Source organism: Hesperophylax consimilis, chromosome 3 (genome assembly GCF_061612785.1).
Source record: "Hesperophylax consimilis isolate HC1 chromosome 3, BYU_Hcon_1.0, whole genome shotgun sequence".
Taxonomy (NCBI): Eukaryota; Metazoa; Arthropoda; class Insecta; order Trichoptera; family Limnephilidae; genus Hesperophylax; species Hesperophylax consimilis.
In genome coordinates, this window is record NC_142838.1 from 23652120 (window position 1) to 23667038 (window position 14919).

General features: G+C 35.8%; 1 protein-coding gene across 3 annotated transcripts in view; it reads left to right on the plus strand.

Moving 5' to 3' along the window:
• Positions 1-14919, plus strand: part of LOC149425137 (lachesin-like) — a 97403-nt gene that overhangs the window by 60365 nt on the left and 22119 nt on the right. For all 3 annotated transcript variants that reach the window (XM_089650976.1, XM_089650978.1, XM_089650977.1), the window contains exons 4-7: positions 259-444; positions 2101-2293; positions 4182-4310; positions 8047-8166. In XM_089650976.1, the coding sequence (XP_089507102.1) occupies positions 259-444; positions 2101-2293; positions 4182-4310; positions 8047-8166 (628 nt within the window). The remainder of the gene's footprint in view (positions 1-258; positions 445-2100; positions 2294-4181; positions 4311-8046; positions 8167-14919) is intronic.

A 14919-nucleotide genomic window follows, 5' to 3' on the forward strand; every position in this document is an offset into this window, starting at 1 on the left:
TTTTAACTGTTATCAAATTAATTTATTTCAAATAAGAACCATTATGAGTTTATTTCTGTTAAAAACAAACACTTTGAACTAGGAATTTTGAAGATTTTCATTTAAAGAAAAATCACGATAACATATTTTGTGTGATAATAAACACTTCATTATCCAAAACATTCTCTCCCTAAATTTCCTGCCATTCTTAACGGTATATCTAAAGTACGTTTGATTATCCACACACACACACATATACACACTCGGCGGGGCTATCAGGTGGCGTGGATAAAGGCGGACACTAAGGCCATCCTGGCCATCCACGAGCACGTGATCACCAACAACGCGCGCCTGTCTGTCACCCACAACGACTACAACACGTGGACCCTCAACATCCGAGGGGTGAAGCGGGAAGACAGGGGCCAGTACATGTGCCAAGTTAATACGGACCCCATGAAGATGCAGGTGAGAACTATTATAAATGAGATCAATCAACTAATGTATGTTAAACTAGCGCAAACCCGTGATAATCACAACATATCTTTTAAGGGTAAAAGTAATGGACGTTATAATCTACTCGTTTGTAGTTGGGGTTAATTTAATTTTTTTTGTTACAAGTTTTGCTTTAAAATATTATGACGAATTCTTTGAAGAAAGGCATTCAAATACCCTAAACTTAGAAAAAGTGTTTATTCTTAAAATAATAAAATGTCTTTGAAAGAGCAGATAAATAATTCTCTTAAGTTAATTCCTTAAATAAATAAATATTTTTTAATTAAAAATATGAGTATAAATTTAAATAAATGCCACTGTCGATAATTGAGCTCCAATCAACTTCAATGACGTCATATATGCTGACAATTACACCACCAACTATTGTATGAAAGGCGGCATATTTTCATAATATTTACCGAAAGGAGAAAAAAGTATTTTTATTTTTAGAATATAATGTGCATCACATTCTAATTCCATTGATTGGTAATAATATTTTCACTTTGTGAGATGAAGAGAACTGCATTATAGAAGTTTTTTGTAACAGATATTATCTACAGGATTTTCCAGTAAGATGTGTTATTTTGATATTCAATCGTAAAAGATCAATATTTTCGTTGCTTGTGTGGCACGTAGCGCCGTTTTGTTGAAAGTTAACGTTGTCCAGATCAATACCATCCAATTCCGGCCACACAAAATCATTAATCATCTCTCGATAGCACAATCCATTCACCGTAACTGTTGCTCCAACATCATTTTCGAAAAAGTAAGGTCCAATGACTCCGCCGAACCATAAACCGCACCAAACAGTCACACGTTGAAAATAAAGAGGCTTTTCAACAATAACTCTTGGGTTTTCCGAGCCCCGGATGCGACAATTTTGCTTGTTGACGAAGCGACCGAGGTAGAAATGGGCCTCATCACTCAAGATGATTTGCATTTGATTCACTCAAGTGATTTTTTATAATTTTAATGCATTGTTGAAGCGTGTATTGTTTCATTTTTATTAATGGCGTAGTTTCTACTTGTCAAATGTTAAAAAATGACAGCTTCAAAAGTAACATCTACCGAAATAGCGGGCTATTCAAAATAACAATTCTTATTGGAAAACCCTGTATTATTTCATATTTCTATTCTAATACGTTCTCCTATTCTAGGTAAATTAGAATCGGTACAATGTACTCCATACATGTAGACTGCAGCTAAAAACAACTCAGTGCATTTCCTATTGTGATTCCGTAACCATTAGATGTGGCTTCTTCCTCTACTACATCTCACATCAATCTTTCACGGCATTTTATGTTCGGTGATCTTATATTTTGGGTCCTCTTCAAGTGTCCAGTACAACCATAGAAAGAGAATCAATATGTAAAAGCAAAATACCGTTTGTTTCCCAGTTTGGATACCTACACAGAACAAAGCCTACCTTTTCGTTTTTTATATTTTATGTTGTGTAAAAGAGTAAGAATCTAAACAGGAATCTGTACACCATGTTGGATTTGTCAACTTTGGTCTGCAACATGAAGTACTTCAAAAGTTGATTACTTATCTCTTCTCCCTAGTGCTTGCTTGGAACAAATGTCTTCTGTGTTTTTGTTTCCATATTTCAATAGCCATTGACATTTCTAGACCGCATTCCTTGAGGTGGTCATTCCCCCTGATATAATATACGAGGAGACCTCCGGGGACATGATGGTGCCTGAGGGGGGCTCCGCTAAGCTGGTGTGCAAGGCGCGGGGTCACCCCAAACCCAAGGTGGTCTGGCGGAGGGAGGACGCGGGCGAGATCATCGCTAGGGGCGGACCCCAGGGCAAAACTAGAGGTAAGCTTTTATATAATTATTTGTTTGTAGAGTTCAACAAATCAAATTAAATAAAGAAATAACTTATTTACTCAACAATTTCCTGAAATATTGATAAACCAAAAACTTTTAATGGTAATTGCTACGGAATTGAGAAAATTTTCGCTGGCACGGCTTCGATAAAAATTGCTACAATTAAAGATACAAATGGCTACAATTACAGAAACAACTGCATCCATCGAAGCCTTCCATCTTTGGCTTTCTTTGTACGGCGAGCGCTCCTTCCGCACTTCCCGGGGACCTATTCCTATTCCTAGTTAATCCGCTGAGATTTAAGCCGAACCAGTGCCGGGTGGAATAATTAACTACCCCCGTAGTGTATCACAAAGACTTGCGGTAACTTAGTCCTTAAACTTTCCGATCGACATTTCTCAGGGCCTGACACCCGTAGAAAGGATGATTAAACACGCCCCTCGCACGTAAGCCCAAACCACCCGAAACTCCCCCTGCCCCACCCCCCAACCCCCCGCAACCCCACCAACCCTTCCCCGAACTACGCCACTTCTGTAAAGTCAATCAACGGAATTTATTCCGGAGACCAATGACTATGGGACTTGAAATAAATTTATCAATTAGATAGACACTTTGAAGAGTAATGGCATCTCTTTACAATAAATTCGTTGATTAAATACAATTGACATTATCTCAATTAATCTGAAGGCTAAATGAAAACAATAAAACCTGAGAACAATCCTATCTTTAATATTAATGTGCCTACCAGTACATTAGTATTTTTTTTTAAAACCAAGGCTCGTCTTGTACAATAAGAAATAAGTTTTAATATTGTTTTTGTGTTCAATTCGTTGAACCTTATTTAATTATTTTTATTTTTTGAAAATCCAATTTAATTGCGTTATTGTTAAATATATGTTTTATGTGGATGATAAAGTAGTTCCTATTGTGCTTCGTTATAAATAATTATACATTTTTTAGAGTAAATATGAGGATTATGGAACGTCTTTACAAGTAAACAGTACTTAATTATATACTGTCTATCAATATTGCCAGAGTTGCCTTTATAATTATCCTACGATTATTATTAAGTTCAGCAAGTATTTTTGTTTTTTTTTTTATCATTGTGACAGCTATTTCGATAAGTTCAATTTACTTCGATAAGTTCGATTCACTTCGATAAGTTCGATTCACTTCGATGAAATGGATAAATTAAATTAATGAAGACGACATATTGGTAGCTTATAAATATATTAACACCTTCGTAAATCTATTGCACCTACCTATTCATTCGTCATTCAACCGATTTCATCTTTGATCTTTGGAAATAATTACATCTTAGATCAAACGTCTTTCAAATGACTTATCATCCAAAGTGAATCAATTGACAATATTTATCAAAATCGACAGAATGGTTTTCTTCAGCATTTGCCCCATGTAGGAAGGTAGACCATTTGTGATAGTTTTAGATAAGTATTACGTTTGAATTAGATTGTGATTTTATTTTTTATAACAATAAAAAATATATATTTATGAAACTTTATAGATAACTACATACAAATTAGAATTAGGTTTAACAGTTAGTTATTTTTTTAATCTCATGGGTGTCGGTGGGTAAAGTGCACTAACTTTGGGTGGAGATTCTACATGATGATAACTTTTATGATATATGAAAATAATTTACTTTTCCAAATACACAATTCATCTTCTTATCTGAAAGCTACATTAAAAAATATGAATTTCTAAAAAAATCATGATTTTTTTTAATTATTCTGCATTGTAGATAAACTTCCCGAAGTTACGAAGTTAGTACACTTCAACCCTAGACACATTTCACAATAATGGCAACATTTATTTTTAAATCAAATGTCTCACTAATTTGTGTGTTTTTCCATAGTTGCATCCATAGAGGGTGAAATTCTCTCGCTGACAAAGGTGACGCGTTCTGAAATGGGTGCCTACCTCTGCATAGCGGCCAACGGGGTGCCTCCCTCGGTCAGTAAAAGGATGATGCTGCACGTACACTGTAAGTAAACATACATCATATTATTATCATTTTTTAATTTCTGTAAAATTTCGATAGCGATTTTTCAATCAATTACATTATTCAATGTATTTATTAAATACTAGATCGGTTCCATTCCGCTATGTGCAGTGTGCTACATTTGAACTAAATGTTTCAGTCTTATCCAGTCTAACTAAAATAGAGTAGAACGGAGTGTTTTTTTAATTAAAATGTTTACTTATGAAGTAAAACACAAACACTTTGTATTTAACCACGAATTTATTATTTCATATATCGACCGGTTTCACTTCGACCAAGCTTCTTCAGGATATAATAATAACTAATAGTTATTATTATATCCTGAAGAAGCTTGGTCGAAGTGAAACCGGTCGATATATGAAATAATAAATTCGTGGTTAAATACAAAGTGTTTGTGTTTTACTTTATAATATAATGTCTAACCACAAAGTAATTGCTTTCTATGAAAAAAAAAATGTTTACAATGGAATTCAAACCTTTAATTAATAGTTCCAAAAACAGAAATATTGATCCGTAAAAAATAAAAAATAAATTAAAAAATTTTATCACTGTGCACTTTGTATCAAAGAGACTTTAAGCACGGGTGTTTATTATTATATATTTAATAAGAATCTAGTTAAAATAATAATTACGAACTAGCACTTAAAAAAACGATTGTGTTTCATATTTTTTTAATTGAGTTGGCAATGCCTACACTTTTTACAAACAAACGCGTATTATTCGCTAACTTTATACAAACAAACGCGTATTATGCGCGAACTTCATATCGGTGTTCTGTCAAAATGGTGCGAAATTATTATTTACGAAAATAATATTAAATATCAATATTTTTCATAATCGTAAATGGAAAGAGTTGTTGTTTATTGTCATTAAGTTAAATCAATTTTTTTAAATTTTTTTTTTAAATACGTATTATCACGGTAGTTCTAGGTAAATAATGTGTAAAGAAAGGTAAAGAGCCAGAGATCCGCTTTGTCAGCCAATAGGGAAACTACTCCTGCGGCTGGTAAAGCACGATTCATTTATTTTGCGCGAAAATTTTTGCGGAATTTACTCGAAACATTTGACTCAAGATTTAAATTTGACCAATCAGAGGGCTGAAACCGTTCAAACGTTGTAATGCTATCAGATGAATAATTTCCATAGCGCCGTTTTCCTGAAAATCACCTCCAGAACGATTGTCATAAATTACTCTTTTGTACTCATATTTATTGTTTTTTTTTTCTTCATAAATTGACTTATTATTTTTCACAATACTCATAATATGAAAGGTACCCATAAATTTGTAAGTAATCGATTTGATTTGGGTTCAATTTGGTAAAACTGTATTTCTAATTCATCTACTTTATTCCAATATGCTAGACATGATTTTAACGCGAACGGCTACTTAATAAGACTTAAATCGTTTCACATCTTAAAAAATGTTTTATTGGATCTCCGTTAAAGTTCTCGTCTGAATTCCTTAAAATCAATAAGTACCCAATCAATTTCATTTCATGGCATAAAAGTCACTTGATGAAATAAGTCTCCAAGTATCCAGTGGCAAAGGCCGTCACCGCCACAAACTTTTCTTGATAATTAATCCTTAATCTCCGGGATCTGAGTGGCTACGGAATTCATGTTACCCTTAAGCCGCATTCCTAACTATGTCATACCAAAGAAATCAAACTGTCAATATACAGATGCGATAAGCCGAGAATTTCAGAAAGTTTTCTAATTTGCGTCCTCATTACCGTGTCAATTAAATTCTGAAATGGCAGAAAGGGGGCTTACGGATGCTGCTGGGGGCTGAAGGGAGCTGAAGGGGCCAGCGGAGGCTGATGGGGAGTGATTGGGTGGCTTTCTTATCGTTCCTCGAATCACGGGATTGCGATTGGTAATGGAATTAAATAAATAGGAAAAGTTTATTCTCACTTGTCACAGGGACATTCTTTCGGATTTAATTATTCCGAATTTGAAATTAAAAAGCTTCAAACGGAGGGAAACTCGTTATGATAATGAAAGGACATTTATATCTTTTCATCTGTAAAGTTCGTTGTTTTTCGAAGAATTTTAAAACTTTACTATTAAAGTTAGTTTTAAATTCATTGAAGACTAAAGTACCAAAGGCATAAAACTTTTCAATATTGGTTACAGCCAGGCGACAGATTGTTACTACTCAAGATGTTCAGCAATCACCTTTTTATTTCTAAAGTTTTTGTTCTATCCTATATAATTGAACTACTCTTGATAGATACAGGGTGCGGCAAAACATACAGTGCAGTTTTAGACGGATCAAGTCCTGAAGATGACATCAGAAATATGATGGCCCCCAACAGCGATACATTGATGAAGGCGATTTCTGAAGTTTTCGTCCGCATTTTGGCATATCTTGACGGCTATTGTGGCGATTTCCACCCGAATTCAATCCTTGAGTTCTCTGAAGGTGTGAGGCCGATGTTTGAAAACATTTTCCTTAAGGTAGCCCTACAGGTAAAGTCGTAAATTGTAGGCGGTGGCCACGAAATAACGGACGTTTTAAAAAAACGTGCCCACGGCCAAGCCCCGGTGTTATCCGGACCAAACAATGGTAACGTCTGAAAACGGCACGACCCTCCCGACAAAATGAGACTCCTCCCAGGTTCTTACTCTCACTACACGGGATGTACCAGCCCTTTAAAACTGCACTGTCTGTTTTGCTGCACCCTGCATTTGTCTTCATTCAATACCATATAAATCATCGGGCTTCAGAACCAGTAGAAAAGTTTTCTTTAAAATTTTAAACAAATTTCTTCGTATGTTTGACTTTGAAGTCTAACATGTTAATATCATCAACTTAGGAGCACGATGACACTTTGATTTGCGATAAGTCAATTAGATGTGATTTCATATGATATTATATAACCACGTAACGTTTCCGATTACCTTTTACATAACTGAAGCGACCGGTCAGTTGCCGAGCTTGCATTACGTTTGCGGGGGCTTAGTATCACAGGGGCCTAACTTAAAAAGATTTATTTTGATTTAAGCTTGAAACACGAACCTCTATCTCTCACATACCGCCATTTAAGAGTTAAAGTTAGGCATATGAGCATTCCAATCATTATTTGTGTTTATCTCCCAAGTATGTTTTTATAGATAGGTTCCTGTAATCCTAAACCCCCGCTCGAGTCCTACCAAGGCATCATGCGTTCAATTTATCGGCTGGCAAAGTCCTCCATCATGACAAAAGCAACATTTTTCACTTACTGTGGTGAGAGTTACAGATTTTCAAATATTGTCAGATTATTCGTTCACCGGGAACGCTTTCTTTTAAAAAATGCAGTATGTTAATTGGCCAAATATCTCAATCTGAAGGAGTTTTCTTCTGCTATGTTAGTCTTGAAGTACCAAGCATTGTCCGCCAGTTACCCTTGTGTTTTAAATTGTTTGTGTTATCAAATTCTATTCTATGCATGTATAACTCCAGCTATGTCCGTATAATTTACTCTCTTGTATACGTCATCTCTGGCTGACCGAAATTGTTTACTTTTAGCACACCTAATTCTTTCAAATGTACGTATGTCGTATTTGAACTGGAATTCTTAACATTTGTTCTAAATTTCCACCAATCCAGAGATGTGTCCACCTCGTATGATGTACTTTTATATCCAGAACAACCAGTATTTGTATTGCGTCAAAGAATCAATGATTTTTCCTAATATTAAATTATTGAATAAATTTTGCTATTTTGTTGCAGTTCACCCGCTGATCCAAGTTCCGAACCAGTTGGTGGGAGCTCCACCCGGAACGGACGTCACGCTGCAGTGTCACGTGGAGGCTTCTCCAAAAGCTATCAACTACTGGACCAGAGAATCTGGTAAGTTGTCATTACTCTACTGCCCAAAAAAGGGAAAGAATTGATTTTGATTTTGACATTATTTTGTGGTATGAAAATTTTAATCTGTTGTAGATAGTTGGGGAATGAATGACGAAGTGGGTATCAAAACGAGTAGCAAAAATATTGGCGGGACTGGTGGCTTTGCGAGTGTCGGATCGAATAGCATAATACAAGTAGAGTGGTATAACATATAGCGTAGCGAGCGACGGAACGATTCGGCGGCAATATTGGCGTAGAAAGTACTGGAGTGGGTGAGATAACATTAAAATCATCACCCAATAAAAACGGATTTAAATTTTAGATTTTTTAGATCCCTAAAAATATATCAGTTTGAAAGAAATATTGTTTCAATGACCAAACTTACCAATACTGTAAAAATGGTGCTGCTTTGATATGTTTTATGGGAAGAAAAATATTCCCAGATAACAAGATTGAAATTCCTCCTACTCCCAAAAGCGAAAATAGTTATTTTGTGCAATGATGGAGAACTTAGCTAGCAAACTGTTGAACCCCAACGCTTTGGACCATTCAACTACTAATCGATCGATCCCTTTGTATTATTTGGGAAGCGTGGAGAGGATAGAATGACAACTAGGTGCATTTGAATGAAAGACATATTTATTCTCAAGGTTGACTTACGTTTCAATGTTTCCTTATTTAAACGATACTATATTGCACTAACTTTATTCATTATACCTCTGTGTATTCTATTAGCGTTGCACTCGATTCGAAAGTATGGAACTTTCTAAAATCCCCACATCGCATAAAATTGAAGTACGTTTCCTTAAATTGCAGGGCAGATTCTCTCGTATCCCATGTTAATTTAATTACCAAACTAAGGTTCACGCTTCCTGATTTTCACTTGAAATGCTCACAGAAGTGCACTGAATTCTCTGAACGTTGAACGTTCTGAGCAATAAACAACTAATGAACTAAAATAACTGAAATTCACTATCATACTTCAACTATTCATTCAAATATTTAATTCGGCTCTCCTACAAATCCTTAAATTTATTTTTCATTAGAACAACGGACATTTTGGACGAAATAATTGATTTCTGTGAGTTCAAAAGATTTACCAAAAACGTTATTTTATTTAATTTTGTCGTAAATTTATTTTTAATTCAATTTAAAACCGATGTTAAGTTCCGATAATTCATGTTGCATTGTCAGATTTTCGAATTTATTTTTGGGTAAATGTCATTTTCCAAGAAAAGGATTTTTTCAGCCTATAATTTGATATTAATACAGTTCAATTTTTCATTTCAATATTTGTCTTAAAATATCAAATAACACTCATATTATAATTATTAAATGATTGATTTGAAGCTTATATTCTCCCCATTACTAATATCTTCGAATTGGTTTATTTTGGAAGAACCTACATACAAATAAAATGTCTTTCAGTCGATTATTCTTCAATCTTCAATCTTTGAACTGGTTAATTTTGTACGAACCTACATACAAATAAAAAGTCTTTCAGTCGATTATTCTTCAATCTTCGAACTGGTTAATTTTGTAAGAACCTGCGTACAAACAAAAAGTATTTCAATAATTATTCTTCAATCTTCGAACTGGTTTATTTTGTAAAAACCTATGTACAAAAAAATGTCTTTCAGTCGATTATTCTTCAATCTTCAATCTTTGAACTTGTTAATTTTGTAAGAACCTACATACAAATTAAATGTCTTTTAGTCGATTATTCTTCAATGAAATTCGATAGTATTTTCCACTATTTGAATAACCATTTTGCTGTCGAAAATGGTTCAGATACCTAAGATTTATTTTAATATAGATTTCGGGTATGACTCTTGTCTGTAACTCCGGTTCAATAACCTCATGGTTTTTCATAAAAGTGTAAGTGTAATCATTTTCAAAATTTGAAGTGTTTTTTGGAGAATTCAGACAAACAATACAGTACCAAATAATCTAATACTTTTAAATAGAAAATTATTTTTATTTTAATTTTCAAAATTGGTACAGATTTGTCGAGAATTTTGAATATCCAAGATTTTTTGCAGGTCTGCGCTAGTTTTTAAATAAACTAAATCATTATTTTACGCATTATTGATACCGAAAGGAAGAATTTCCCACTTTGTTATGAAACCCATATAAACTATTTGAATTTTCTTTTTCGTTTTAAAAATAGTTAATTTAATTCAGATTTTTCTTAGAATAGAAATTCAAAAGGAATGTAATATGAAATGTTTACATGCAGCGCACTTTTTAAATTAGTAATTATTTAAAGCTTCGGTACAATTCTGAATAGTCCGTTATACCGCTTGCTATTTTACATCCTCAGGAAATAGTGGAAATACTAAATTTGTAGAGAGTTGCCAGCATCCCCACAAATGGAAATATGCAAATAATAATTATAAATCCACCCTTGCTGGACCGTGGACCGTGAATACATTGAGGCGGCGTTTTCACAAATATACCGTGTTCATATTTATTCAGTTACGTGCAAGATATATATTTATATTTGCAATAGGTTGAAAAAACGTACAATGATCGATTACACGTGTATATTTTACAGGGCGAGTTTATTGCGTAACTAAGGTACATCTTTTTTTTTTTTTTTATATTTACTCCACACAGGAGGCCCTGAAGAAAATAATTTCCCTCAGGGCCTATGTCATCTTTGGGGATGCTGTGTGGAGGGTCTTTTTGTGGAGAGGAAGGAGTGAACATGGGTCTTGAAGAGTCCCATGTTGTAGGAGGGAGGAAACACAGAGGCCGGCAGTTCGTTCCACAGCCGAGCTGTTGAACTTAAGAACGAATCGTAGAAGCGACCCGTTCTCATGTGACAAGTGTCAACTGTGTACAAATGTTGGGCGCGCGTTTGGCGTGTATCCCGACTACGCACCGGTGCCGAAGGGATCAATGACGCTAGTTCCTCAGAGCATCTTCCATTGTAATACCGATAGAACAAGGACAGCATACCTACCTGACGCCTGTGCTCTTAAGATTGCAGTCCGTTTGTTAAGATTGGGGAATCTATCAAACGGACCGCCCGTTTCTGCACAGAGTCAAGGGTTTTTTTCAGGTATTTAGGGGCTCCAGACCAGAGATGGCTGCCAAATTCGACCGTAGGGCGCACTTGCGATTTGTACAGGGTGAGCAGTTGTGTACTATTAAAGTATCTGCGGGCCCTGTACAGTACGCCCAGCTTCTGAGAGGCCAACTTTACTCTGGCTTCGATGGAGCCCCCGTACCTGAGCTGGTCACTTATAGTTACACCAAGCATATCAATGGAAGGCCTGTTCGGAAGATTGCTTCCGTTGAAGGAGACTAGATTATCATTTGGATCCCTTTTAGACGTAATCAGACAGGATTGGGTCTTTGAAACATTAAATTCGACGAGATTATTTTTACCCCAGGAGGAAATACTCTCGAGATAACCGTCCATTCTCTGCTTCAAAGCCCTCCGAGCTGTTGGAGTTTGTGTGCCCTTTGGGGGCTTATCAAACAAAAAGCTATCATGAACTGTACTGTCATCCGCGTAACAATGAATCGGTGCACATGTCAAAAGGTCATTGATGTGCAACAAAAACAAAGTCGGAGACAGAACCGATCCCTGTGGGACGCCAGCATTTATGGAGTGCGAGGAAGAGGTGAAACCGTCAGCAACCGCCTGAATCGACCTATCCCTTAAAAAGTTAGCAATCCACGTACACAGGGATGCGGGAAGTCCGTAAGAATGCAATTTGTTGACAAGTCCTCGGTGCCTGACCCGGTCAAAGGCCTTGGATATGTCTAGTGCGACCGTTTGGGTCTCACCGTGACGTTCCAGGCACCGCCCCCAAACATGCGTCACATACGCGAGAAGATCACCGCACGAGCGGTTCCGCCGGAATCCGTATTGACGGTCGTTGATAATTTTGTTCTTCTCGAGGTATGTGAGCAGTTTGTCGTTGATCACACGTTCCATCACTTTGGACAGAACTGATGTGATCGCTATGGGGCGGTAGTTGGCCGGGTTGGAGCGGTCACCTTTCTTGGGAATAGGGTGAATTACCGCTTTTTTCCAACCAGAGGGCACAGTGCCACACTTCAGGGACATTTTGAAGAGCTTTGTCAAAACCGGAACTATTTCCGCAGCACACCTCTGCAATACCAGGGCAGGTATTCCATCAGGTCCACTAGCTTTGTTAACATCGAGCCCCCGTATGACGTGGAGTACATCCCGATGCCGGATCCTCAGCTTTTTCATATAGAAGCCGCAGTGAGGAACCGACGGCGGAACAGCACCCCCGTCGTCGAGGGTCGAGTTTTCCGCAAACATTTTCCCTAATAAGTTAGCCTTTTCGGTGGCGGTGTTTGCTAGTGAGCCGTCAGGTCTGGTAAGAGGTGGCAAACTGGGTTTGCAAAAATTTCGACCTATTGAGCTCGCAAGCGACCAGAATTCTCTGCTGCCATGCGGGCAGGCAGCCAGCTTTTTGCTGGTCTGCAGGTCGTGTTCGAATTTTGACCTATTAATGATTCTCTTGCATTCCTTTGCCGATTTGTTGTATGCTAATCTGCTTTCGGGCGTTCGAGATGTGTTGTAGGCTCGGTAAGCCGCGTTTTTTCGTCGAACTGCTTCGGAGCATTGCCGACTGAACCACGGCTTTGAGCCCACACCAGTTTCTTTAGTAGTCGATTGAATGAAGCCATCCATCGCCGAATCTGAAATAAAAATCTAATTACGTTTTGACCCCATATTATTAATTAGTTTTCTGTTTTACAATTTATACATTTACATTGACAAATTTTTATTATACAATAATAAAATACCAGTTTTCTATCTTTCTTGAAAAGCGTGTTATACGTATAAAATCTTCTGTTAGGATCTGATTTACAAGAATAAGGACAAATTCAAACCACGGAGAATATTGTTGAATAGTGTCCACTCTACCAGTATATTGCAAACGGTTCCATGATAACTCAACACAGTGTCAATTCAACACACTTTTAAAAAGTGATATGAAGTCATTAGAAACGATGAAAAAAACATTTTTTTAACTTAACCTAACCTACTTAACCCAGTTAATAAAGTTTTTGTTTCATCATTGTTATAACTTTTTAAAGATGTGATGAATTATAATTGTGATGATTTATCACCATCGTGGACACATCGATGTGGCACGATGAAAAACCGATATCATTGAACAGTACAAAAATATAAATATAATATATTGACATACACCCACCATGAACTCTTCACCATGCGAAGAAGAAGAAAAAAGGTTTACAATGTTTCACAAAAACCATGGAAATCTCAGTGGTGTGCAGTACACAAAAGCTGAAAAGCTGTACCTACCTAATTAGTAATTCACCATAAGAAAAACTTATCTACAATTTTAAAAGTCGTCTAACTTCGAGTAATTTTTTTGTTTTTTTAATTAATTAATTAAGAAACTTGTGCGTCATTTACCAGTTGACCATAGCATTATGCGGAACCAAATAAACAAGAGTAATTTCCAAGTCATTTAATGCACAATTTATACTCTAACTTGAAAACTGTACACAGCTTTCATTTGATAATAGAACAACGCACGCAACTGTGGAAATATACCTACACAGACATACTCAACGTAATTTTATGACATATTTTTCACACTCCCAGCAAGTTTTTTTTTTAAATTTAAAGAAAAAAAAATATTTTTCTGCTCACATTGTGGTTTCATTGAAAGTTCAAATAAATATTACTGGAAACTGAACAATTATTCTTACTGTTACACTTACGTAATAAATGTCTCTTACCATAAAAAGGCCAATAGGGCTTTAACAAACTTAAAGAATGAAATTGATTTTGAATAAAAATACATTGGTGGATGGTCAATATATTTATTGGCGCTAAATAAAGCTTTGAATCCATTTCATCGTTCCGAGGAAAATTAATTGCCGCAATAACAATCAGCGATATGTTCGTGTAAAATGTGAAAACCTCGATGCAATAAACGAAGTACGAGCAGAACAATGTCAATGTAATGGAGGGATGTTTATGAATATATGTTTATGGAGGTTTGCGGTTAATGCACTACCCGATATTCCATCATAAGTCCCACCAGCGACGGATCGTTTTAATTTACATACGTTTCATTTGTCCTACAGAATGTCAAATGGATTAACGTTTTAGCTCAATTAATTTATCGGTAGCGTTATTAGTGCATTTCCATAATAATTCGTCGTGAACTTGCTCCAAGAGAACTGAATTGAATCAATGTTGTTGATTTCAATTTCTGTGGTAGTAACTACCCAATTTCAAGCGAGTGTTTTCTTTCTTATTAAACAGAGCAAAACAATCCTCGATCAAAAACATTGCATATTTTCCAATTAAATTAATCAGTATGAAATATCTGAATTTTCAGATTACTTTTCGAGCTTCAGTAGAGCACAATAGTTGGTAAATTCAGTTTATAGACAGCACTTACATGAGACACATATCATAATCACGTTGACACTTTATCTTTTTTAGTCTACATTTAAAAAACGAAAAAAAAAGTTAATTTAAAATAACAAATTTATACACCAATATTTCGACATGTTATTTGGGAAATTAAGATGAATAACAATCTAAGTCTGGTAAATAATATTGTATTTTTAACTAAAATATTTGTGTAACCCTTCATCACGCTTTCAAAATAAATTCCGGCGGAAAAATCTACATTACAAGGAAATTGTGTATTTTGTGTTTCAGACCGGGGCCATTGAAAAAAGGGGGCCACTACAAACGAACATTAATCACTT